The sequence below is a fragment of the Pipistrellus kuhlii genome, unplaced genomic scaffold (genome assembly GCF_014108245.1).
Source record: "Pipistrellus kuhlii isolate mPipKuh1 unplaced genomic scaffold, mPipKuh1.p scaffold_m20_p_10, whole genome shotgun sequence".
Classification (NCBI taxonomy): Eukaryota; Metazoa; Chordata; class Mammalia; order Chiroptera; family Vespertilionidae; genus Pipistrellus; species Pipistrellus kuhlii.
The window spans coordinates 42,055,653-42,078,959 of record NW_023425405.1 but is presented as its reverse complement, the minus strand read 5'-3'; the positions used below and the strand labels follow the sequence as shown (position 1 = coordinate 42,078,959).

At 52.3% G+C, this 23,307-nt stretch overlaps 1 protein-coding gene across 6 annotated transcripts in view; it reads right to left on the bottom strand.

Annotated features, from left to right (window-relative positions):
* LOC118714339 (phosphatidylcholine translocator ABCB4) overlaps positions 1-23,307 on the bottom strand; it is a 150,441-nt gene that overhangs the window by 11,266 nt on the left and 115,868 nt on the right. For all 6 annotated transcript variants that reach the window (XM_045578485.1, XM_036429537.2, XM_036429538.2 and 3 more), the window contains 7 exons: positions 22,042-22,203; positions 19,872-20,048; positions 17,099-17,245; positions 15,053-15,157; positions 12,918-12,995; positions 11,488-11,571; positions 9,207-9,410 (listed from right to left, as the gene is read on the bottom strand). In XM_045578485.1, coding sequence (XP_045434441.1) covers positions 9,207-9,410; positions 11,488-11,571; positions 12,918-12,995; positions 15,053-15,157; positions 17,099-17,245; positions 19,872-20,048; positions 22,042-22,203 — 957 coding nt within the window. The remainder of the gene's footprint in view (positions 1-9,206; positions 9,411-11,487; positions 11,572-12,917; positions 12,996-15,052; positions 15,158-17,098; positions 17,246-19,871; positions 20,049-22,041; positions 22,204-23,307) is intronic.

Here is a 23,307-nt window from a genome sequence, read left to right as displayed (position 1 = left end):
AGTTAGGCTACCGTATTTCCCGGGCGTATAAGACGACTTTTGAAACAAAAAAAAGTCAACCGAAAATCGGGGGCAAAAGACCAAAATTGCACAAAAATTACCTGCAGATCTTGACGGCAAAGTAAGTCTTTTCTTTGAAGTGGGCGGTAGTTTTATACAGCGAATATAGGCCTTAAACCTAGGTTTTAACTGTAAAATTAGGGGGTCGTCTTATACGCCAGAAAATGGCCCACAAGTAGTGTCAATCATTTGAGCATATCCCTTCGTAGAGGAACTTGCACCCACAATTGGAAAGAAGATCCAAATTGTAAATAACATGACCCTGCCATAAATCCCTAATTAAATCCGGGACAGACCCCTGGCTGATGCAGGCCAATCAGATTATTTCCTGGACCTGGAGGCATCTGCTTGAACTGAGAAGTCCTTGGATTGGGAGGCTAAGGTCACCAGGGTATGTGTGGGAGCTGGTCTGAATATGCAGCAATCGAGAAGCAGAACAAATGCACAGAGGGCCTCACAGACAAGAGAGCCTGTGACTCTGAAGGAGGAGCCATGCCTTTCCAGTAACATAAGCCACAGGTGTTCCCTGCTCTTCTGTGTGTCCTTACATCACACCCCCTTTACCCAAACCAGCCAGAGCAGTTCTCAGATGACAGCCAAGCCTCCCCTTGACTGATGTTCACTGTCTGTGACAGATTATCAGGCCAAAGCATAGATCTGCAGCTGTCGTCTTAAACCACTAGCACAAGGGACTTCAGGCCTTAATTTTAGGTTGTTTTATCAGCTTTGTGACTTCAACCTTAGCTCTCCGCTTCTGTAGCCAGAAAAAAGGCAAGATATTTGATACTTCAGGCTGAATAGCTTTCTATCTCTATTATAAATGAAAAAAAACCTAACAGTAATAATAGCTGGAGTAGAGAACACTTATTGAGCTTTTACTATGTGCCAGGTATTACCTCATTTAACTGACATGATCTCATTTGGTCTCACAATAACCCCACGAGGTAAATATTATTCCTGCTTTCACAGGCGAGGAACTGATGCACAGAGAAGTTACGTGCTTGCTTAAAGCTCTTGAGCTAGGGAGTAGGCAAGCAAAGACAGTCTACCTAAGGCCAAGTCCAGGTTCTTGACTCAGTATGCCATTCTGCTCTCCATGCTTTGTCATCTACACAAGGAGGAACTGGTTGTTAATAACTAGATACACTCAAGTCTTGATTCTCTGGTCGTGGATTAACTGCTTGGAGGGTTAATTCTGATTCAGCAGGTCCTTAAACTCAGTAATTAGGCAGAATCCAAGAGGGAGGGGTACTATTCATCCTTCTCCACCCCCCTTCCCAGCCAAGCAATCAACACCCTCTCTACCAAGCCCTTTTTCAAAAATGAAAATGGTAAGATATCCTGAATCCCAATGTACTTTTCCCATGAATATCTCCACCAGATACATGAGAACATTTCAATTTGAGGATAAAAAAAAAAATACAGTGATGTGGGTAGTTTTCGGAGACTTCTTTCAAACCCTCATTCTGTGCTGATTAAGTAAACAAACTTGAACTGTGATTAAATTGCTGGTAATGGACATTTAAAATTTCCAATCTCATATTTTCTTAAAAATCACCTGGCTAGGTTAAAGTAGCTGCTAAACATGGTTTCAGAGTGGTCAGTCTGAGTTCCTCATTCTCTGATCCCTAGAATGGCAGAGTATGTTATTAGCTGAAAGGAACTTGGGGCATTATCTGGTACAATTCCTCATTTCATAAAAGTGAACGTGAGGACCAGACCTCCTCTCGTATCACACACGGTGAGCAGCAAAGCCAAGATTCTAACCCAGGGTGCCGTGTTGGTCTGCCACACTGCTCAATTCCAACTGCCTTCCTCCGGCCCCAATTCCGGCAACTTTCAGTGCCCTTTAGCCAATTACAGTAGAGTGCAGACTCTATTGTCTTCACCAGGTTCACGATGTTTTCTCTCACGTCACCAGTCGAAGAAAAAAGTATCTTCATTCTATCTACTGACAATCCTCCCTTCTGAAATGGGAAAGGACACGGAGTACAAAGGAGAAAGGAAACCACACCACACACAGGATGTTTTCCCAGCCGTGAGCTGTGACACACAGAAGTCAAGGACATGATGCCCCGAAGTCCCACCGCCAGGAGCCCGGCGGCTCTTCCAGCACGTCGGGCACCGGGGCTCCTGAGTTTGGGCACCTTGCACCGTGCTAGAGCCCTGACTCGGAGAGGCTGCAGGACCCACCCGAGAAGGAAGCGTCTGATGGGAAGCTGGCGGTGAGACCGACGCTGCTTTGAACTCAGCTGATGCCGTTAGAGAGAAGGGGACAAGGCTCTCACTGGCTCTCACTGACTCAGTGGCCACAGGCTTGTTGGGATTCTACTCTCACCCCTTGCATGCCCTCGCCCTGGAGCAGGTCACTCTCCTCTTCTGAATGCTTCCTTCCCTGTGAATGGGAGTCCCACCCACTTAGCTGCAGCAAAGGCCAATTGCAGTCATGTTTATGAACAGGCTTAGGAAAGTCTCATGCTGTAGAAACTATCACACTACATATTCATGCATTGCTTCACCTCGTAATGTTTCAATAAAGGATAATATTTACATAAGTAAGAGTAAAAAAAAAAAATACCCTGGCTGAAACCTACAATTAAAATTTTAAATGCATATACATGTAAATAAAATATTTTTATGTAGGCTTAGACACATTTAAACACGTATAAAGGGGAGGATCCAAGATGGCTGCTCGGGTAGACACCTAACCGCAGCAGCTCACAACAATTTCAATGGAATACAACTAAAATGTAGAGTGGACATTGCCCAGACCTACAGGTGGTCGACTGACTGAAAACTCTACAATAGGAAGGTGGGAGAAAGCCAGAGGGAAAGTCAGAGGAGCTGAAAAAAGAGCCTAAGGTACGGAGACATGCTGCGCGCTCGCACGTTTGCGCGCACCGAGAGGTCGCAGCCGGAGAGGAGGAGAGGGCTGGGTGCTGCCTGGCGTTCCCTAGCAGGAAGGAAATGAAACCCCCAGCCTGGGCTGAACCCCCGAACTGGCAGCGCTGAGCCCCATTATGGGCCAGATTCTGGGGACCCAGGCTCCGGCAGGGGGAGACGGGGCTGGGAGGCTGAATCTCAGGGGAAAAACGAAAGGCGGGGGCCCCCGGAGTCGCGCGCTTTGTGCGCAGAGGACTGAATGTAGACTCTGATGCTGGATTACCCTAGCCGGAAGGAACAAAGCCTCCGGCGGCGCTGAGCCTCAGAACGGCCCGGTCTGGGCCAGTCCCTGGGGACCCAGGCCCGGGCACGGGGAGACGGAGCTGTGAGGCAAAATCCCGGGGACGGCGCGAAAGGCGGGGTCCCCCGGAGTCGCGCGCTTTGTGCGCAGAGGACTGAATGTTGACTCTGATGCTGGATTACCCAAGCCAGAAGAAACAAAGCCTCCGGCGGCGCTGAGCCTCAGACCGCCCCGAACTCCCAGTCTGGGCCAGTCCCTGGGGACCCAGGCTGGGCAGGGGGAGACGGGGCTGTGAGGTGGAGTCCTGGGAGCGCGGCGAAAGGCCGAGCTCCCGGAGTCGCGCACACTGCGCGCAGAGGACAGTCTGTTGACTCTGATCCTGGACTCCCCTAGCGGGAGAGAGAAAGAAAGCTCCAGACTGGAGGATCGTGACGAGGAGCAGGAGCCCCCGCTGGACACCTGCCAGCCGGGTGCCAGCAAGGAGCCGGGCGACGGGGCCTCCAGGGGGGGGGGTGCCCCTGAGCCCTCGACCGCTGAGCGCAGGCAACAGAGCCAAGGACCGGGGATGCTTCCTGGGTGGCGCCAACCCTGGCGACAAGCTGAAGCAGCGCAGGAGCCCGCGGAGAACAAAGGGGTGCCACAGGCCAACCTGCTGAGATTCCAGGACGGGAAGGAAGAAACAATAGAAGTTCTCAATGTGAAGAAATCAAGTGAGAGCAAATGATAGTAAAATTACTTAAGAAAGAATGCAAAGTATATCTTGAAAAATCAAAGACTAAGTCAGAACTCAACTCACCAGGCAACATTGCAACATAAATGCGTTTAAAAAAAAAAAAAAAAAAAAAAAAAAAAAGGACAGAATGTTGGAACAGCGGCGACCAGGCCTAGAGTGGCCAGGCACAAGGCAGTGGCAGCCGGACCCGGAGCAGCAGCGGCCAGGCCCCAGAGCAGCAGCGGCCAGAACCAGAGCATCAACGGCCAGCACTGGAGCAGCCAGACCTGGGGCAGGGGCAGCCAGGCTTGAGGCAGAGGCGGCCAAGCCCAGGGTGGCCAGTCCAGGAACACCCAGACCCGGAGTGGCCGGGCCCGAAGAAGCCGGGCCCAGAGCAGCCGGGTTGGGAGCAGCCAGGCCCAGAACAGCAGAAGCCAAGCCCAAAGCATCCAGCCCAGGTGCGGCCAGGCTCGGAGCAGCCGGGCCTGGGGCAACTGGGCCCAGAGCAGCCGGGTCTGGTGCGGCCAGGCCCGGAGCAGTGGCTGCCAGGCTGGGAGCGGCCAGGCCCGGAGCAACCGGGCCTGGTGCGGCCAGGCCCGGAGCAGCGGCTGACAGGCTGGGAACAGCCAAGCCCGGAGTGGCCGGGCCCGGAGCAACTGGGCCCAGAGCAGCCGGGTCTGGTGCGGCCAGGCCCGGAGCAGTGGCTGCCAGGCTGGGAGTGGCCAGGCTCGGAGCAGCGGCTGCCAGGCTGGGAGTGGCCAGGCCCGGAGCAGCCGGGTCTGGTGCGGCCAGGCCAGGAGCAGCGGCTGACAGGCTGGGAGCAGCCAGGCCCGGAACGGCCGGGCCCGGAGCAACCGGGCCCAGAGCAGCCGGGTCGGGTGTGGCCAGGTCTGTAGCAGCAACAGCCAAGTCCAGAGCAACTAGGTGGGGAGTGGCAGTGACCAGACCCGGAGCAGCGACTGCCAGGCTGGGAGCGGCCAGGCCCGGAGCAGCCGGGTCTGGTGCGGCCAGGCCCGGAGCAGTGGCTGCCAGGCTGGGAGTGGCCAGGCTCGAAGCAGCGGCTGCCAGGCTGGGAGCGGCCAGGCCCGGAGCAGCCGGGTCTGGTGCGGCCAGGCCAGGAGCAGCGGCTGACAGGCTGGGAGCAGCCAGGCCCGGAGTGGCCGGGCCCGGAGCAACCGGGCCCAGAGCAGCCGGGTCGGGTGTGGCCAGGTCTGTAGCAGCAACAGCCAAGTCCAGAGCAACTAGGTCGGGAGTGGCAGTGACCAGACCCGGAGCAGCAACTGCCAGGCTGGGAGCGGCCAGGCCCGGAGCAGCCGGGTCTGGTGCGGCCAGGCCCGGAGCAGTGGCTGCCAGGCTGGGAGTGGCCAGGCTCGGAGCAGCGGCTGACAGGCTGGGAGCAGCCAGGCCCGGAACGGCCGGGCCCGGAGCAACCGGGCCCAGAGCAGCCGGGTCGGGTGTGGCCAGGCCTGTAGCAGTAACAGCCAAGTCCAGAGCAACTAGGTGGGGAGTGGCAGCGACCAGACCCAGAGCAGCGACTGCCAGGCTGGGAGCGGCCAGGCCCGGAGCAGCCGGGTCTGGTGCGGCCAGGCCCGGAGCAGTGGCTGCCAGGCTGGGAGTGGCCAGGCTCGGAGCAGCGGCTGCCAGGCTGGGAGCGGCCAGGCCCGGAGCAGCCGGGTCTGGTGCGGCCAGGCCAGGAGCAGCGGCTGACAGGCTGGGAGCAGCCAGGCCCGGAGTGGCCGGGCCCGGAGCAACCGGGCCCAGAGCAGCCGGGTCAGGTGTGGCCAGGTCTGTAGCAGCAACAGCCAAGTCCAGAGCAACTAGGTCGGGAGGGGCAGTGACCAGACCCGGAGCAGCGACTGCCAGGCTGGGAGCGGCCAGGCCCGGAGCAGCCGGGTCTGGTGCGGCCAGGCCCGGAGCAGTGGCTGCCAGGCTGGGAGTGGCCAGGCTCGGAGCAGCGGCTGCCAGGCTGGGAGCGGCCAGGCCCGGAGCAGCGGCTGACAGGCTGGGAGCAGCCAGGCCCGGAACGGCCGGGCCCGGAGCAACCGGGCCCAGAGCAGCCGGGTCGGGTGTGGCCAGGCCTGTAGCAGTAACAGCCAAGTCCAGAGCAACTAGGTGGGGAGTGGCAGCGACCAGACCCAGAGCAGCGACTGCCAGGCTGGGAGCGGCCAGGCCCGGAGCAGCCGGGTCTGGTGCGGCCAGGCCCGGAGCAGTGGCTGCCAGGCTGGGAGTGGCCAGGCTCGGAGCAGCGGCTGCCAGGCTGGGAGCGGCCAGGCCCGGAGCAGCCGGGTCTGGTGCGGCCAGGCCAGGAGCAGCGGCTGACAGGCTGGGAGCAGCCAGGCCCGGAGTGGCCGGGCCCGGAGCAACCGGGCCCAGAGCAGCCGGGTCAGGTGTGGCCAGGTCTGTAGCAGCAACAGCCAAGTCCAGAGCAACTAGGTCGGGAGGGGCAGTGACCAGACCCGGAGCAGCGACTGCCAGGCTGGGAGCGGCCAGGCCCGGAGCAGCCGGGTCTGGTGCGGCCAGGCCCGGAGCAGTGGCTGCCAGGCTGGGAGTGGCCAGGCGCGGAGCAGCGGCTGCCAGGCTGGGAGCGGCCAGGCCCGGAGCAGCCGGGTCTGGTGCGGCCAGGCCAGGAGCAGCGGCTGACAGGCTGGGAGCAGCCAGGCCCGGAGTGGCCGGGCCCGGAGCAACCGGGCCCAGAGCAGCCGGGTCGGGTGTGGCCAGGTCTGTAGCAGCAACAGCCAAGTCCAGAGCAACTAGGTCGGGAGTGGCAGTGACCAGACCCGGAGCAGCAACTGCCAGGCTGGGAGCGGCCAGGCCCGGAGCAGCCGGGTCTGGTGCGGCCAGGCCCGGAGCAGTGGCTGCCAGGCTGGGAGTGGCCAGGCTCGGAGCAGCGGCTGACAGGCTGGGAGCAGCCAGGCCCGGAACGGCCGGGCCCGGAGCAACCGGGCCCAGAGCAGCCGGGTCGGGTGTGGCCAGGCCTGTAGCAGTAACAGCCAAGTCCAGAGCAACTAGGTGGGGAGTGGCAGCGACCAGACCCAGAGCAGCGACTGCCAGGCTGGGAGCGGCCAGGCCCGGAGCAGCCGGGTCTGATGCGGCCAGGCCCGTAGCAGTGGCTGCCAGGCTGGGAGTGGCCAGGCTCGGAGCAGCGGCTGCCAGGCTGGGAGCGGCCAGGCCCGGAGCAGCCGGGTCTGGTGCGGCCAGGCCAGGAGCAGCGGCTGACAGGCTGGGAGCAGCCAGGCCCGGAGTGGCCGGGCCCGGAGCAACCGGGCCCAGAGCAGCCGGGTCGGGTGTGGCCAGGTCTGTAGCAGCAACAGCCAAGTCCAGAGCAACTAGGTCGGGAGGGGCAGTGACCAGACCCGGAGCAGCGACTGCCAGGCTGGGAGCGGCCAGGCCCGGAGCAGCCGGGTCTGGTGCGGCCAGGCCCGGAGCAGTGGCTGCCAGGCTGGGAGTGGCCAGGCTCGGAGCAGCGGCTGCCAGGCTGGGAGCGGCCAGGCCCGAAGCAGCCGGGTCTGGTGCGGCCAGGCCAGGAGCAGCGGCTGACAGGCTGGGAGCAGCCAGGCCCGGAGTGGCCGGGCCCGGAGCAACCGGGCCCAGAGCAGCCGGGTCGGGTGTGGCCAGGTCTGTAGCAGCAACAGCCAAGTCCAGAGCAACTAGGTCGGGAGTGGCAGTGACCAGACCCGGAGCAGCAACTGCCAGGCTGGGAGCGGCCAGGCCCGGAGCAGCCGGGTCTGGTGCGGCCAGGCCCAGAGCAGTGGCTGCCAGGCTGGGAGTGGCCAGGCTCGGAGCAGCGGCTGACAGGCTGGGAGCAGCCAGGCCCGGAGCGGCCGGGCCCGGAGCAATTGGGCCCAGAGCAGCCGAGTCGGGTGTGGCCAGGCCTGTAGCAGCAACAGCCAAGTCCAGAGCAACTGGGTCAGGAGCGGCAGTGACCAGACACGGAGCAGCTGGTTGTGGAACAAACCAGAGCAACAGAGGCCAGGCCCGGAGCAGCCTGGCCCAAAACAGCTCGCTCCTCACCTGCCCCTGCCCCACGGCTGCCTCTCAGACATGGCTGGAAACTTTTGCGGGAACTTGAGGGTCTGCTGAATCAAGTGATGAAGGCTTATATCTGGATGTGTTGAGTTAGTATAGTCCTGGGGTGTTGATCTGTGAGTGCCTTGAGTGGGGCCTGGATGAGGCTGGTTGTCCTATTAGGAAATGTCTTTTGTGTGAAGTGTATCATTGGGCATGTGGAGGTATTATTGATATGAGAGAATGCTAAGTAACAGATTTGCTATCTGAAAAGGGATTTACTATCGGGGAAAGGGAGGGAGGAAGAGACTGAACATAAACTGTGCACCAATGGATGAGGATGAGGGGGCAGAGGGTGGGGTGGGAACCTGGTGGAGGGGGGAAGAAACGAGGAACCTGTGTAATAATATGAACAATAAAGATTGATTTAAAAAAAAAAAAAAAAAAAAAAAATAAAGATAAACAATAACATTTTTAAAAAAGCAAAAAAAAAAAAAAAAAAATAAACACGTATAAAGGGGCTGTGTAATAAAGAGCTTCAAAATTAGGCCCAGATTTGAATCCCAGCCATGCCTTTCACTTGTTTGATTCTCAGGTTCCACGTGAGTAAAATCAGGGTAACACGAGTGCCTGCCTCGTAGGGTTGTTGTGAGGCTATAATGAGTTGATGCACATAAATACACCAACTTAGAACAATAATTGGCACACAGTCAAGACTAAGTGTTTGCCCAATTGCCATTTTAGTTAGAACCACAAATCGAAGCGTTACTGCCCTCTGGTGGTGGTCCGCCTCAATTACAGAAATCACAGCCAAGAAGAAAAGAACTTCTAAGAATCAGCAAGTTCCCTACCTTGAACAATTTACTTACATTCTCTGTTTTAAGGACTCAACTGTAAAATAGGGGTGATATTTGTCCTAACAATGGCATCAGGGTAAAATCAGCTTTGGAAATTCAGATATTCTGTATAATGACCCCACGTAAAGTGCTTTCTACAGGCTAAACGTTTTCCATTATTCCATGTTCAAGTTCTAGGCATTCTTAACAGTCAATGTTTCATGCACAGTGCTGGCAATAACAGCTGTAGTGAACACAAACGCTTAATCATGAAAACATTAATTCTTAAAACACTCGCGTTGCAATAAGTAATTCAAATAAAACATGCCAAAACACAATGCTCACGCTAACACAGAAAACACATGTCCAAACACAATGCTCACGCTAATGGAAGCCTCATGTGACCCACCTTTCCAGCGGCTTCCAGTTCCTTCTTATCTCGTTTGGCATTTCCAGCCAACATCTTCATCTCCACAATCCCTGACACAGCGATAATGGGAACAACCGATAGCAGCAGGAGAGTTAACTGCCAACCGTAGATAAACGATATGATGATGCCAGTCCCGAGGTTGGCTGTGTTCTGTGCCATCAAAGCCAACCTGGTTCCCGTGGCCTGGAGGGGAGAGAGGGGGAGAGAGGGGGAGAGGGGGAGAGAGAGTGAGAGAGGAAGGGAGGGAGAGAGGGAGAGAGGGGGAGAGGAGGAGAGAGGGAGAGGGGAGAGGGGGAGAGAGAGAGAGAGAGAGAGAGAGAGAGAGAGAGAGAGAGAGAGAGAGAGAGAGAGAGAGAGAGAGAGGAGAGAGAGAGAGAGGAGGAGAGAGGAGAGGGGAAGAGGGGAAGAGGGGAGAGGGAAGAGGGGGAGAGGGAGAGAGAGAGAGAGAGAGGGAGAGAGGAGGAGAGGAGGAGAGGAGGAGAGGAAGAGAGGAGGAGAGGAGGAAAGGAGGAGAGGAGGAGAGGGGGAGAGGGGGAGAGGGGGAGCAGAAGAGAGGGGGAAGGGGAGGGGGAGGGAGAGGGAGAGAGAGAAGTGGTTTAGGCTTCCCGGGTGGCAGGATGTTGCGCCTGCGCTGACGTTTGCTCCCTTTCACTACAATAAACCCAAGACCCCTGTGCTCAACGCCCGCACGAGGCCCTGCAGGTGTTTTCACCTCTCGCTCCTCTCCTGCCCACCGAGGGGTCAGCGGCTCTGCTTGGGGGCGGGCTGTGGGGCACCCACACCTTTTGTGAAGGCAACGTTCACAGAGGAAACCCCCGTACCGGTGTTCTCTGGTCATGCTGAAGACGGTTTGCTTTAAACGTGCCAGAGGGAAATGTAATCCTTCAAGAGACCACCTGTTGCCCTAGCTGGTTTGGCTCAGTGGATAGAGTGTCGGCCTGCAGACTGAAAGGTCCCGGGTTTGATTCTGGTTAAGGGCATGTACCTTGGTTGTGGGCACATCCCCTGTAGGGGGTGTGCAGAAGGCAGCTGATCAATGTTCCTCTCTCATCAATGTTTCTTTAAAAAATTTTAAAAAAATATATTTTATTGATTTTTTACAGAGAGGAATTGAGAGGGATAGAGAGTTAGAAACATCGACCAGCTGCCTCTTGCACACCCCCTACTGGGAATGTGCCCACAACTAATGTACATGCCCTTGACCGGAATCAAACCCCGGACCTTTCAGTCCGCAGGCCGACGCTCTATCCACTGAGCTAAACCGGTTTCAGTTCATCAATGTTTCTGTCTTTCTATTCCTCTCCCTTCCTCTCTGTATAAAAATCAATAAAAAATATATTTAAAAAAAAAGAGACCACCTGTTACAAAGCGTGCACGCCCTCAGCCCGTCCCCTGTGGGCACCCATGGACATGAACGACTGTTGGTACCTCTCAGAAAGCGGGGCTGCCTGGGACCCTTCCCCCTCCCCTGAGCCCTGAGGATACAGAGGGCTTCACAGCGACAGACCTCAGCTGCAGGAGTGGGGACCCAAGCCAGGGAGAGCTGGCATTTCCCAGAGACACAGGCACTGGCTCGGGGCCTGGCATCCGACCCAAATGAGCTCAGGCGGACTTAAGGGCAGGGCGCTCATCTGGCGGTTGAGGCGCATGTGTGTGCTGTCGCTGGTGGGAAACAGAGAGCGGTGGCTCTGGTGACTCCTGGCAGCCGCCCTGGCGCCTGGAGGGACGGAGGCGGCGGGTGAAGCCAATGCTCCGGACGGAAAGCCACTCAGAGCCACACAGAGGGCACCTGGGTCCTTCCTGACAATTCTGAGCCCGTGGGCCCATCGGCCCTGAAGTCCAACCTTCGTCTTTATTGTGTAGGCCTGTTTGAGCTTTGCCACTTCCAGCTGAAAGCAACTCAACAGGCGCAGCTATGCCCTATGTCTGTGGTCAGCAAACTGCGGCTCGCGAGCCACATGCGGCTCTTTGGCCCCTTGAAGTGTGGCTCTTCCACAAAATACCACGGCCTGGGCGAGTCTATGTTGAAGAAGTGGCGTTAGAAGAAGTTTAAGTTTAAAAATATTGGCTCTCAAAAGACATTTCAACCGTTGTACTGATGATGTTTGGCTCTGGTGACTAATGAGTTTGCTGACCACCGGTTTAGGCCTGTTTGAGCTTTGCCGTGTCCAGCTGAAAGCAACGTAACAGGCACAGCCATGCCGTATGTTTACTCACAGCCGCGCTGAAGGAAAACAGGAGCGGAGGGCAGTCTACGTACCCCTTGGACTTGGGAGGCATCCGTTGCGAGTCTCGTAGAAAGTGCGCCCGTGCTGTTTTTGTGATCGTCAAACCAGCTCATGTCCTATAGGACACAAGACACCTTTCAGTGAGCTCAAGATGAAAACAAGGAGATCAGATGCAACCATGCGGACCTTCAATGCAGAGGCACGACCCATGCTGACGTGGGAACTGGAGTTCCGGGGACCCTCACAGGCAGCTTAGAGCTCAGAGTCTGCCAGGGTCCGAGCCCGAGGGGGCTCTGCTGGGCCAGGGACGCCCCCCCCCCACCACCACCATGGGGCGGGTGTGTGTGTGGATTCATCAGACAGAGGGCAGCTTCCTGCCAGTGTCTTCCGAGGTGCAGGTGCTGTGGGCCACCCAATGCTGACCACGAGCCCCACAGACACTCCCTCCTGGCCTGGCATGGTGGTGGCCCTCGTAAAGGTGGGAGGCTCTGGGCTGGACGTGGCTTCCTGTACCTGCTAGGCATGAGAATATCAGCCCTGGCTTCTCACCATGTTTGTTTCCTTACACACAATAGAGTGTCTCGTAGGGATGACTTTAAGTATAAGCTACTCATCCGCAGCATCTTATAGTTCGTATAAAATAATTTCCCTACATAGCACAGTTTCAAAGATACTGAAAAAAGGGCTGTAGACTCAGATTTGCTAAAATACGATTCAGGCGGTGTGCCCTTTCATGGACAAGAAGGTAGTCCTTTCCTGTCAGTCGGGTGGCTAGTCTGGCCCTCTCCTAAGACTTCTTTATGGAACTAGAGGGTTCGAGGTCCCACTCTCCCACCTGTCTGGCCCTGGGCTGAGCTTCCCAGGAGGGCAGGCCATGCTTGTGGTCCCAGCTACCAGCCCGGGACCCACTGGGAACAGGTTAGTGAGTGAATAAACGAACTAATGTGAAAACAAAGCTCAAATAAGACAGAAACAAAACAGATCACCCACATTTGGGGAAACCTATAGCTAGCATGGCCGATTGTGGTGCCATCAACCTCTTCCCCCTTGGTATTGAGGCGGCCCGGAGTCTCACACGACTCTCTGGGCTTGTGTAGAATCCAGGGGCGGGATACGGGTCCCTGAAATGATAGTGTCCCCACGGACAGAGGCAGTTGTGAAATAAACCCCCAACCCTCTTAAATTAAGCCTCGTCTGATGAGAACCCCGTGAGGTCTTTGGATAATTGACGGACCAGGACAATTTGCTGGGCCCCGACCAGTGCTTGTACGAACACCAGTGCTTGTACGAACACCAGTGCTTGTACGAACACCAGTGCTTGTACGAACACCAGTGCTTGTATGAACACCAGTGCTTGTATGAACACCTCCAGGGTTGGGAGGGGGGACAGCATGCAATAGGAACAGAAGGAGAGGCTGAAAGTGGGAAACCTGGGCAGGAGGCATCCGGGACCCACGCTTACCTGTCTCAGCATCGCTTTAAAAGCCATTGACCGAAGCCTGGTGGTGAGGATCTCGCCGGCTTTCCCAAACGTGAAGCCCTGGTGGAGAACAGAAAACAAAAGCTCGTGGGCCCTGGGCTCATCACGCTGTTCTGACGCGAGTGGGTGCTTGCATACTGTTTTGTACATGACGTCCGTGTTAGCCAACGAGCCAGGTAACACCTGCCTGTCACCAAACGTTCACTCAAAGTCCCAACTTAGAATTCACCGACTGCTGAATCATGAGTATGCAATCGAGATGAAAAGCCTTTAAAGTGTCCAGTTCTGGCTTCTGAGCCATTCTAAACAGGTTTCCTTCTCAAAACGTTCAAGAACATCTCAAGGAGGACAATACTATGTTTAGTCACAACTTTCAGTGTGTTCCTATTACTTTAAACAGTGAAAGGAGAAGTAACAAAATTCTGCGCAGGAGCGCAACTGGACCATGTGGGGAGGGAGGGAGGCGGCCTGGAGTGAGACACTCCAGGCGAGTTGGCTGGTTCCTGGCCACAGCTCCACCTGCTCTCAGCGTGGGGACCAGGCCCCTCTCCCTCCCCAGGCAGGCTTGCCAGGCAGCTCCCCCTCTCTAATCAGATCCTGTTCACGTGTCCACAGCTGGACCGGGTTGTGGGGCGGGTGGGAGACTCCAGGCTCACAGGACATTGGTGCAGGTGTGTGCAGGCCATGCCTGGGAGGACACTAAGCCAGGGGCATGGTGCCAGGGGGATGGTGTCCAGGGGGATGGTGCCCAGGGGCATGGTGCCAGGGGGATGGTGGCAGGGGAATGGTGCCCAGGGGCATGGTGCCAGGGGGATGGTGGGCAGGGGAATGGTGCCCAGGGGGACGGTGTCCAGGGGGATGGTGTCCAGGGGGATGGTGCCCAGGGGGATGGTGCCCAGGGGCATGGTGCCAGGGGGATGGTGTCCAGGGGGATGGTGTCAGGGGGATGGTGCCCAGGGGGATGGTGTCCAGGGGATGGTATCCAGGGGGATGGTGTCCAGGGGGATGGTGCCCAGGGGCATGGTGCCAGGGGGATGGTGGGCAGGGGAATGGTGCCCAGGGGGATGGTGGCAGGGGAATGGTGCCCAGGGGGATGGTCTCCAGGGGGATGGTGTCAGGGGGATGGTGCCCAGGGGGATGGTGTCAGGGGGATGGTGCCCAGGGGGATGGTGCCCAGGGGGACGGTGTCAGGGGGATGGTGCCCAGGGGGATGGTGCCAGGGGGATGGTGCCCAGGGGCATGGTGCCAGGGGGATGGTGTCCAGGGGTATGGTGCCAGGGGGATGGTGGCAGGGGGAGGGTGCCCAGGAGGATGGTGCCTGGGACTAGACCATCTGCTCTCCTCCTTTCTTTGCTGGCAGTGTGGGCACCACAATTCTATCCCTGAGCCCACTGATTGTGCAGCCTCCAAAACACATTTATGTACCCAGCTCCACTCCCTCACACACCAGGGCTGGCCACTGTGTGGAATCACTGAGATCTAAATAAATGATTTCTAAATAAAAACCATGGCTTACTTTTACCATCGGTTCAACAATAATGGAGAAATGGGCTGGGCCTCACTAGGAGACTTTTTGCTGAATTAGTGGATTGCATTGGAAGGGCCTGCATGATGCTCACTGAGTTAACGAGACAAAAGGTATTTGGTAAAAATCTAGGTAGAAAAGTACAATCGGGGTAAGTATGCTAGTTCCCTCTGGCCAGGTCTATAATATCTAAATGCAGTACAACATATATGTTCTTTCAAAGAGCTCGTTGATTAAGGAGGAAACACTCAGAGAAGTTACTGATATTGTGTAAAGAGTAACAACAAAAAAAAGGATGCTATTGTACTGTGTCTCCTTCCCCCTCCCCGTTTTTAACTAGTTGAATTTAATCTATGATGTGCCATGATTTAGCACACAGTGAGATCACAATTACTCCTGCTAAGGACTGTCCTCGAAAAAGGTCCTCTTTCAGCTCTTTGCCATTTATTTCAGTCTCGGACTCAGAAACTCCACTAGGTCTTGATTAATTGATAGTTAATCAACCTATATTAATGAGTAGTTAAGATCTAGTAATGAATCTATATCCTCATTGAAACTAGACCCCACGAGAAGACCAACCGTAGGCACCTACCTGCAGGAAGAAGGTGAAGAAGGAAGTGATCCCCAGGCCCAGGAACAGCAGCGAGATCATGTTGCACTTCTGCTGCTTCACGGCATCGTCCCCGGGCCCGAAAATCTACGAGAGGACACGCAGGGGCCACCTCATTACAGGTCCCTTGCTTATTCCGCCCACCAACAGTGGCCGGAGCATCGCATTTGAAAGACGGGGCTTTGAGATATGTGGGTTTTTATTGTAAATATGCATCACATACAAGTTACCATTTTACTCATCTTTAAGCGTGCAATTCAGGGGCATTCGGTACACACACAGTGCGGTGCAACCTTCGCCACTATCCGTCTCCAGAACTTTCTCACCATCCCAAAAGGAAACTCTGTACCTGCCGAATAGTAAGACCCCTTTCCCCCTCCCTAGCCCTCTGGGAACCACGATGCTAGTCCCTGCCTGTGAATTGAATGTGTGGCCATTAGCATGGGTTGTGTGTGGTTGCACACTTTGCTGTTTGTTCTTCTTCCCCTGCACTTGGTGATCCCTCTGCGCCAGCCTGTTCCCTCCGCCCCTCACTTCACAGGAGCTCTGCCCAGAGAGGCCTCCCCTGCCCAACCTATGGGAATAGCAACCCCCCAACCCCTCCTTCCTCCCTACCCCCGCCAGATCCTGCTTTTAAAACACTCGTTAGCCCTTGACACATTATGTAGTTTGTTTTGTTGTTGGTTTTTTGTTTTGTTTTGTTTTGTTTTTTGCATGGATAGTAACCTATTTGAGAGCAGGACTCAGTTTATTCTGTTTCCTGATATATCTCCAGTGCCTAGAGCAGTGTTTGGCACATAGGAGATGCCCCAAAATATAGATACAGTCCACATAGCTCTTAAATTGCAAGAGAGTTAGGAATTGATTTTTAATATAAAAACATTCTAACTTATTTATTTTTTGGCTTGAGGTCTTAATTGTAGACCAGTGTCCAATGTCACAAGCATAACGAACTCAACATGATGGAGAATAAGTCATCTTTAACAAAAAAGTCTCTCCAAAGATGTAAGTGGCTGGCTGAGGTTATACAGCGTAAATATTGGGTTTTATGGAGCCTTAGGCATTTCTGACAACTTCCTATAAATATTCCCTCCATGAACTTGACAATTGGATCGCATGAGTTTTCTTTCTTAGTCTCAGACTTCCCAAGCCTTGGAAGGATTGCTGAAATAATGGCGTGATGGCAGCTATCACTTATTTAAAATTGATTTTAGGGAGAGAGAGAAAGGGAGGGAGAGGAAGAGGGGAAGAGAGGAAGAGAAAGAGGAATATAGGTTGTTGTTCCACTTATTTATGCGTTCATTGGTTGATTCCTGTATGTGCCCTGAACCAGAGGATCAAACCCACAATGCTGGCATATCAGGACGACGCTGTAATCCATTGAGCTACCTGGCCAAGGCTGGTGGATATCGCTTTTTGAATACTTACTATGAAGCAGACAGTCTTAAATGCTTTCCATATAGTTACCCATATAATCTCCTTTCATCCTCAGCTAGCCTATTGTGTATTTATTTTACGGATGAAGAAATGGAGGTACCAAGAGGAAAAGCATCTTGCCCAAGTTTGCACGGCTCTTATGGGGAGAGGCCAGTCTGTGCCCAGAGCCTGGCCTCTTCAACGCTATGACCTGAACTCTTCCCTCCTGCACACTCCTCTCCCCCTCCATCTCGCCTCCTTCCCCCACATCTCCCCCTCCGCCCCAAGCCTTCTTGTGAGCCCTACATCTCCTCTCCACAGAGGGGATGGACATCACTGCCTGACACCAGTTGGACCCAAATGAAGAGAGCTCATTAGAATGCCCCCTTCATGGATTTTACAGTTCATAATTTCACTAATATCATAACCCAAAATGGCTCATACTTTTTTCTTTGGCCTCACATGTTTCCTCAGAAGGGTATTAAGAACTTTGGCTTAGTTTAATTTGAGGCCACTTTTCTCCAAAATGGACCCAGTGGTAAGGCTGGCGTGAGCACTGATTTAGTGATGACACGATTTAATTCACGTTATGAAGCGATGCTTCACACTCACCGTTATCATCTCTGAGAAGATGACTGAAAATGCTGGCTGAAGCGCCCCGTTAGCGATGGCGCATACCGTTCCCACCACGAAGTAGGGCCACTCTGTTTTATTCAGTCTCAGGACCTTCAGGAAAGACACCGGTGGCACATTTTCATCCTAGAATACATCAGGGTAGACGGGTGACCACGCAGCAGCTACCAGAGCTTGCAGGCAGGGGAAGGACACAGCATCGCCCTCAAGGCACTTGCACATGGGGCGCTGAGAATGACCATCCAGCCAACTGTGTCCTAGAGAGCGGGACAGTGTGTGCGCATGTCCACAGTGTCCATGATTGCATAGCATCAGCTGAGTCCGGGCTGTTCACCCAAGAAGTGATCTCCATGGCGTGATCGGTCCATTTCTGTCCCAGCCTCAGCACAGGGAGCAGAAGCAGAGTCTATGTACAAAACGCCCTAGAATTCAAGTCCCAGCTCAACTCAGGGGTGACGTTGGGGCGGATGAAACAATACCGTAAACAGAAGGATGGATGCCCTCACCAGTGTATGGTACCGTGATGGACCTGAGAGCATGGGCCTGGTCTCCTCACCTCCGGAACCCAGCCTGGCACTGCCTTTTCTGTGAAGGTCCCCAACGCCCTAAGCCAACTTCACATGGCCTTTTCCTCTCACCGCTGTTCCCCGTGCAGACTTCTCTTCTCAGGGCTTAGCTTGTTTTAGTTCCTGTTGTTGCTTTTCTTTCCTTTGTTTTCCTGTCTCCTTTCCTATGTGGGCTTTGTAAAGGTGAAGACTACATCTTCATATCCCCAGAAACTAGTCCCCTGCCCGGCACATATTATATCACATTCACTGTCTGGTCAAGCAGGAAGGACTTAGGTCACGAAAAGGAGACCGTTCTGACCACAGAGGAAGTTTAACATTAAACCAGACACTAAAACTGCGTATGGGAGGCTCTAGTCTACGGTTGTTTAAATGGGTCATGTGTGTTTCTGAAACAGAACATAGAAGCAGGATCTACTTGGCCCCTTTTCTCATTTTCGTGTTTAGTTTTTCTCCCTGTTTAACATGATCTTCAAGTCCTGGTCTCCAGCCTGATAAATGGGCCATTTTCTCAGGTCTCCCAAGATCCCTCTAATCAGACTTAATGTCTCCCTCCTTTGGCTACACGGTGTATCCTCCCACGACGGTACTTGTGAAAATCTCGTTGACTGTGGCATATTATCTTCCCTCCGAGCATCTTCCCAAGAGAAGTTCTCACCTAAAATGCCTGACTCCGAAGACTTAGCAGCATAACCCTCAGGACAAATGAGAAATAGGAAGTGAATCCTTCCACAGCCCAAAAGGGGGAAATTGTTTATCTTACTAGCGATAGCTCAGGTCTACAATAGCTCAAGTATTATCCTTCTTTCTATAAATACACCAAGATTAAGATCTAGACAGCCCTGTGACTCCTGCAGTAAATAACGTTGTGGGCAGAAAAAGCCAGGTTCCAAGAGCTCTCAGTAGGCTGAATTTCTTCAGCCAACACAAGAGTAAAGATAAACTCATTCTTTATCAATAAATAACACCAAAATGTATTCTCAAACCATTTCTTGAAATAAGAAACTATCTTTCTTAGGAATGGATTCCCTTGCTGTTATACAAGTTTCTGTTAACCTGAATTAATAATGTGCCAAGTCTTGCCAGGCCAGTGTGGCTCAATGGTTGAACATTGATCTATGAACTAGGAGGTCACAGTTTGATTCCTGGTCAGGGCACATGTCCAGGATGCAGGCTCAATCCCCAGTGCTGGAGGGGGAGGAGGGAAGAGGGTGGAGTGTGCAGGAGGCAGCTGGTCAATGAGTCTCGGTCATCCTTTATGTTTCTGTCTCTCTTCCTCTCCCTTCCTCTCTGAAATCCATAAAAATATGTTAAAAAGTAATATCCCAAGTCTCCAGGTGAGAAATGTTAAAGAATGCACGATTTTGCTATTCTTGGCCATGCTTCCTTTTTTCTCAGGAAGAGAAGTCCAATCTAATTCAGAGTGGCGATCCATACCGCAAAAAGACTCCGTTTCCTACCCTTCCCTGTAGCTAAGGTTTGGCCACGTCATTAAATGACTGCCAAGGGCATGTAAGTCAAGTATCGTGTTATATTCTAGAAAAATCTTTGTTTCTTCCTGCTGCCTGGGACACAGTGTGACGGCTGGAGCTCCAGGAGCCACAGGCAGGACAGGGATGACAGAGGTGAAAGGAGCCTGCAGCCAGGGTAACTGTGCTGCCACCATTCTAGCCCTGGGTTTCCTAGCATAGGCATTCCAACGTGATCCTACCTGACAGACTGTGCAACTACCAGGGCCTCTGATGTTATATGAGCCTTGCAAGCATACTTCATTTTATTACACTTTGCTTCACGGCTTTTTTTTTTTTTTTTTTTAAATAAATCGAAGGCAAGACCTCCACCCCCAAAAGATTACTACTCGATTTGTTATGGTGATCTGGAGCCAAACATGCAATATCTCTGAGGGATGCCTGAATTTATCTCTGTATCTCAGAGATGAATGGGATATCTAATTTTAACGTAAGCCTTTGCCCACAAAGACTACGTTGTTTCCACTGGGAATTCATTTTTAATTATAATTGACTTCAAGTCATTGTCAAATACATTTAACATCTAGAATTTCCTTTTCTCAAGAAGAGCATGGCTCATCATAGGGGTCACCTATGCCTGCGGTGTACTAGCAAGGCTAAGAATTTCAACAGCAAAAACATACCATAAAAGATTTAACTGAAGTGCAAACAACTTACAAGTTCAGTGGTTTCCACATCGAGGCCATTCTGATACCTTCGTGAATTTCTAAGGCTTTTCTGAGTAGAATTCCTAAAGATGCGAGATTTCCAGCCATTTGGGGCCATACCCGTGGCAGCCTTTTCATCATTTAGTTCAGCTTCAAATTCTTCTGACTGGATCTGGCTTCCTGATGTCTGGAAGAAGAATGAGATATTAAATTGTGTGTGTGTGTGTGTGAGTGTGTGTGTGTGTGTCCACACCTACATAACCTACAAATTTAGAACCATAAAGACATTGTCAATATTACATGTATGAAGACAGATTCCATAATAGCACCACAATCAGCTGGAAAACTGTAAAGAAGTGTATCAGCACCTGGAAGTTAAAAAGGTTAAAAAGGAAGCTTAAATTAGATTTGACCAATATGAAAATTGGACTATAAAGTATTTTCTAAGAACTCAAAGGCAAATGTTTCATCACCTAGCAGGTCTGTAGGAATTTCTTCAGTATGTTAAAAGTCCAGAAAACAAGGCATGGCCCCCACGAAAGGGAAGAAAACAAAGAAACATTACCCAGGACTCACTTTTAAAGCTACGGACACGGGAAAGCTGGTCACTCCCTCACATGACGCAATTAAGCTGCTTTCCTTGACTGTCTGAGTACAATCAGCTTTTTTCCTCATAGTCCTGCTCAGCATCACACCTCACCCCAGGTGACCCAGCCTGCAGGCTTTGGGATTCTCTCCTTAAAGGCGCAGGGGTGGGTAATTTAAGGACCTCTATTTAGCTTAATGCCAGGTGAGAGAACATCAAGCCAACTTGCTAGCTTTGCTCTGACTTTGGTCTGGTTCCCTGTTTGTTCCCTCCATGTCCGAGAACACATCCTCCTGGTTTGTCCAGGACTCCAGTCCCTGTAGTACTGACATGTTCTTGCTCCTGCCCTTCAGGTTCTGGCCCCAACCCGATCCTATTAAAAAAATAAATAAAATATTTATTTTGCAAAGTTGCTCAAGCGAGTAAGCACAATAAAATGTCTTGTTCAATCATTCCCAAGATTTCTTGATTTAGGAACTAGAGTGAATCATTTTTTTTAACAAAAACAAGGTACAGGCATACCTCATTTTATCATACTTTGCTTTATTGTGCTGACAGATGGTGCATTTCTTACAAATCGAAAGTAAGACCCTCTGCCAGCAAAAATATTACAATTGCTTTTTTGTGGTACTCTCTCTTGGGGACCTGGACCCTCAAATCTCTGAGGTATGCTTGTGTTCACTTCCTAGAGATGTGAATCTTGCTACTGGTTTTATTAGGGAGGCATTTTAAAATTACATAAAACCTCTCCCCGCCACTCGAGATCCTGGGCTTGCCCTCCTACTCCTATCACCACTCTTAAGCATCCCTAATCTTATGGTGGAAGGGAGCTCTTCAATTGAACATACTCCCCAGGCAATCAAGAATCTCTGTCCTAAGGAATAAGTTCAAAATGCTTTGGGCATTTACATCCTCTCCACTTCTCTCTTTCAGGACTGTTGCACTGATTCTGAATTAAAGTCTCAAATGCATACTTTCAGGACTCTCCTGAATACTTCTGATTCTTTAGTATGGCAATAGCTGTCTGATACATTGTGTGTGTGTGTTTTTTTTTAAAATATTTTATTGATTTTTTTACAGAGAGGAAGGAGAGGGATAGAGAGTTAGAAACATCGATGAGAGAGAAATATCGATGAGCTGCCTCCTGCACATCCCCTACTGCAGATATGCTCGCAACCAAGGTACATGCCCTTGACTGAAATCGAACCTGGAGCTTTCAGTCCTCGGCTGACGCTCTAGGCATTGAGCCAAACCGGCTAGGCATTAAGCCAAACCAGCTAGGCACCGAGCCAAACTGTGGTTGGCAAACTGCGGCTCGAGAGCCACATGCAGCTCTTTGGCCCCTTGAGTGTGCCTCTTCCACAAAATATCATGGCTTGGGCGAGTCTATTTTGAAGAAGTGACGTTAGAAGTTTAAGTTGAAAAAACTTGGCTCTCAAAAGAAATTTCAATCATTGTACTGTTGATATTTGGCCCTGTTGACTAATGAGTTTGCCAACCCCTGGGCTAGGGCACCGTCTGATATTTTAATTGATACATGCACAAATACTATCTTAAGGAGTCAACATCAGCACGCTTCCTGGGAGGCAGATACCTGCATGTTAACCAGCTTGTAGTACAGCCCTTCCTTCTTCATCAGCTCGCTGTGGCTGCCATGCTCCACGATGACTCCGTCCTCGAAGCCGGCGATGACATCTGCGTTTCGGATGGTAGACAACCGGTGCGCGATCACAATGGTGGTCCGGCCTTCTCTGGCCTGAAGGGGAAAAGGACAAACAGGTGGACACGTTGTCAGTTAGCATGCACAGGCAAGCACTGGGATGGATGCATTTGCCGTTGGTGAGACAGGAGCTCACCCCACGCCCCACGTCGTGTGATTAGAGCACAAAGGCATCACTCATCTACACACGTAAAAGGTGAGAGTGAGACTTGGGGTCTGGGCCAGCCAGGAAGCCAATCCTTTCAGTGTAGGGGTAACTGGAAGCCTAAGGAATGTCAATCTTGACTCAATAAACAGGAGAAAAGGTTTGCCTCTTCTCAAGTGTGGTCATACCTGCTGGAGGAACCCTAGTTCTGAGCTATACGACATGCTAGAGACATACGCCTTCTTCAGAGACTTCTGCAGGGTTACGTCTGAAGTTGCCTGATTTTACCTGTATGTCTCATGGACTGCATGTAGGCAGTTTAGGCGAAAATGTACCTTGGGGTCTGGACGGTTCAAAACAGGGTTCGAAATTCACCTGATTCGCAACCTCTGGAGTATGGCTGGTAACTTTGATTTAACAAGGGCCCAGGTGATGTTTAAATGCATGTTAAAGTCTACAAATCATTCCTCGAAGTAGTTCCGTGAATGGGCATGCTGACTTGGTGGGCTTATTCATGGGAATTTAAAACCTAAAAAATGCTCATCAAATTATTCATTCTATGTCATTTATAATCATTACTCTTCTTGATACTCTAGTGAGTATCCAGTATTAGGTCAATGGTTTCGTTTTCCCCGTATGTGACTGATTTTATTTTTAATAAGGTTTATTTTGCTTAGTCCTTTCCCCCTTTTCACCTAGCACCCCAAACTCCCTCCCCTCTGACAGCTGAAGATCTGTTCTCTGTATCTGAGTCTGTTTCTATTTTGTTTGTTAGTTTATTTTGTTTAAGTTCCACATATAAGTGAAAACATATGGTACTTGTCTTTTTCTGACTAGCTTATTTCACTTAGCACAATACTCTTCAGGTCCATCCATGCAGGGGAAGCTGTCACATGAATAGGCAATTTGATCAATAGAGCAAAATAGAGTCCAGAAATAGATATAAAACATTTAAGAATTAGTATAGGATAGATATGGCATTCTCAATACAGAAA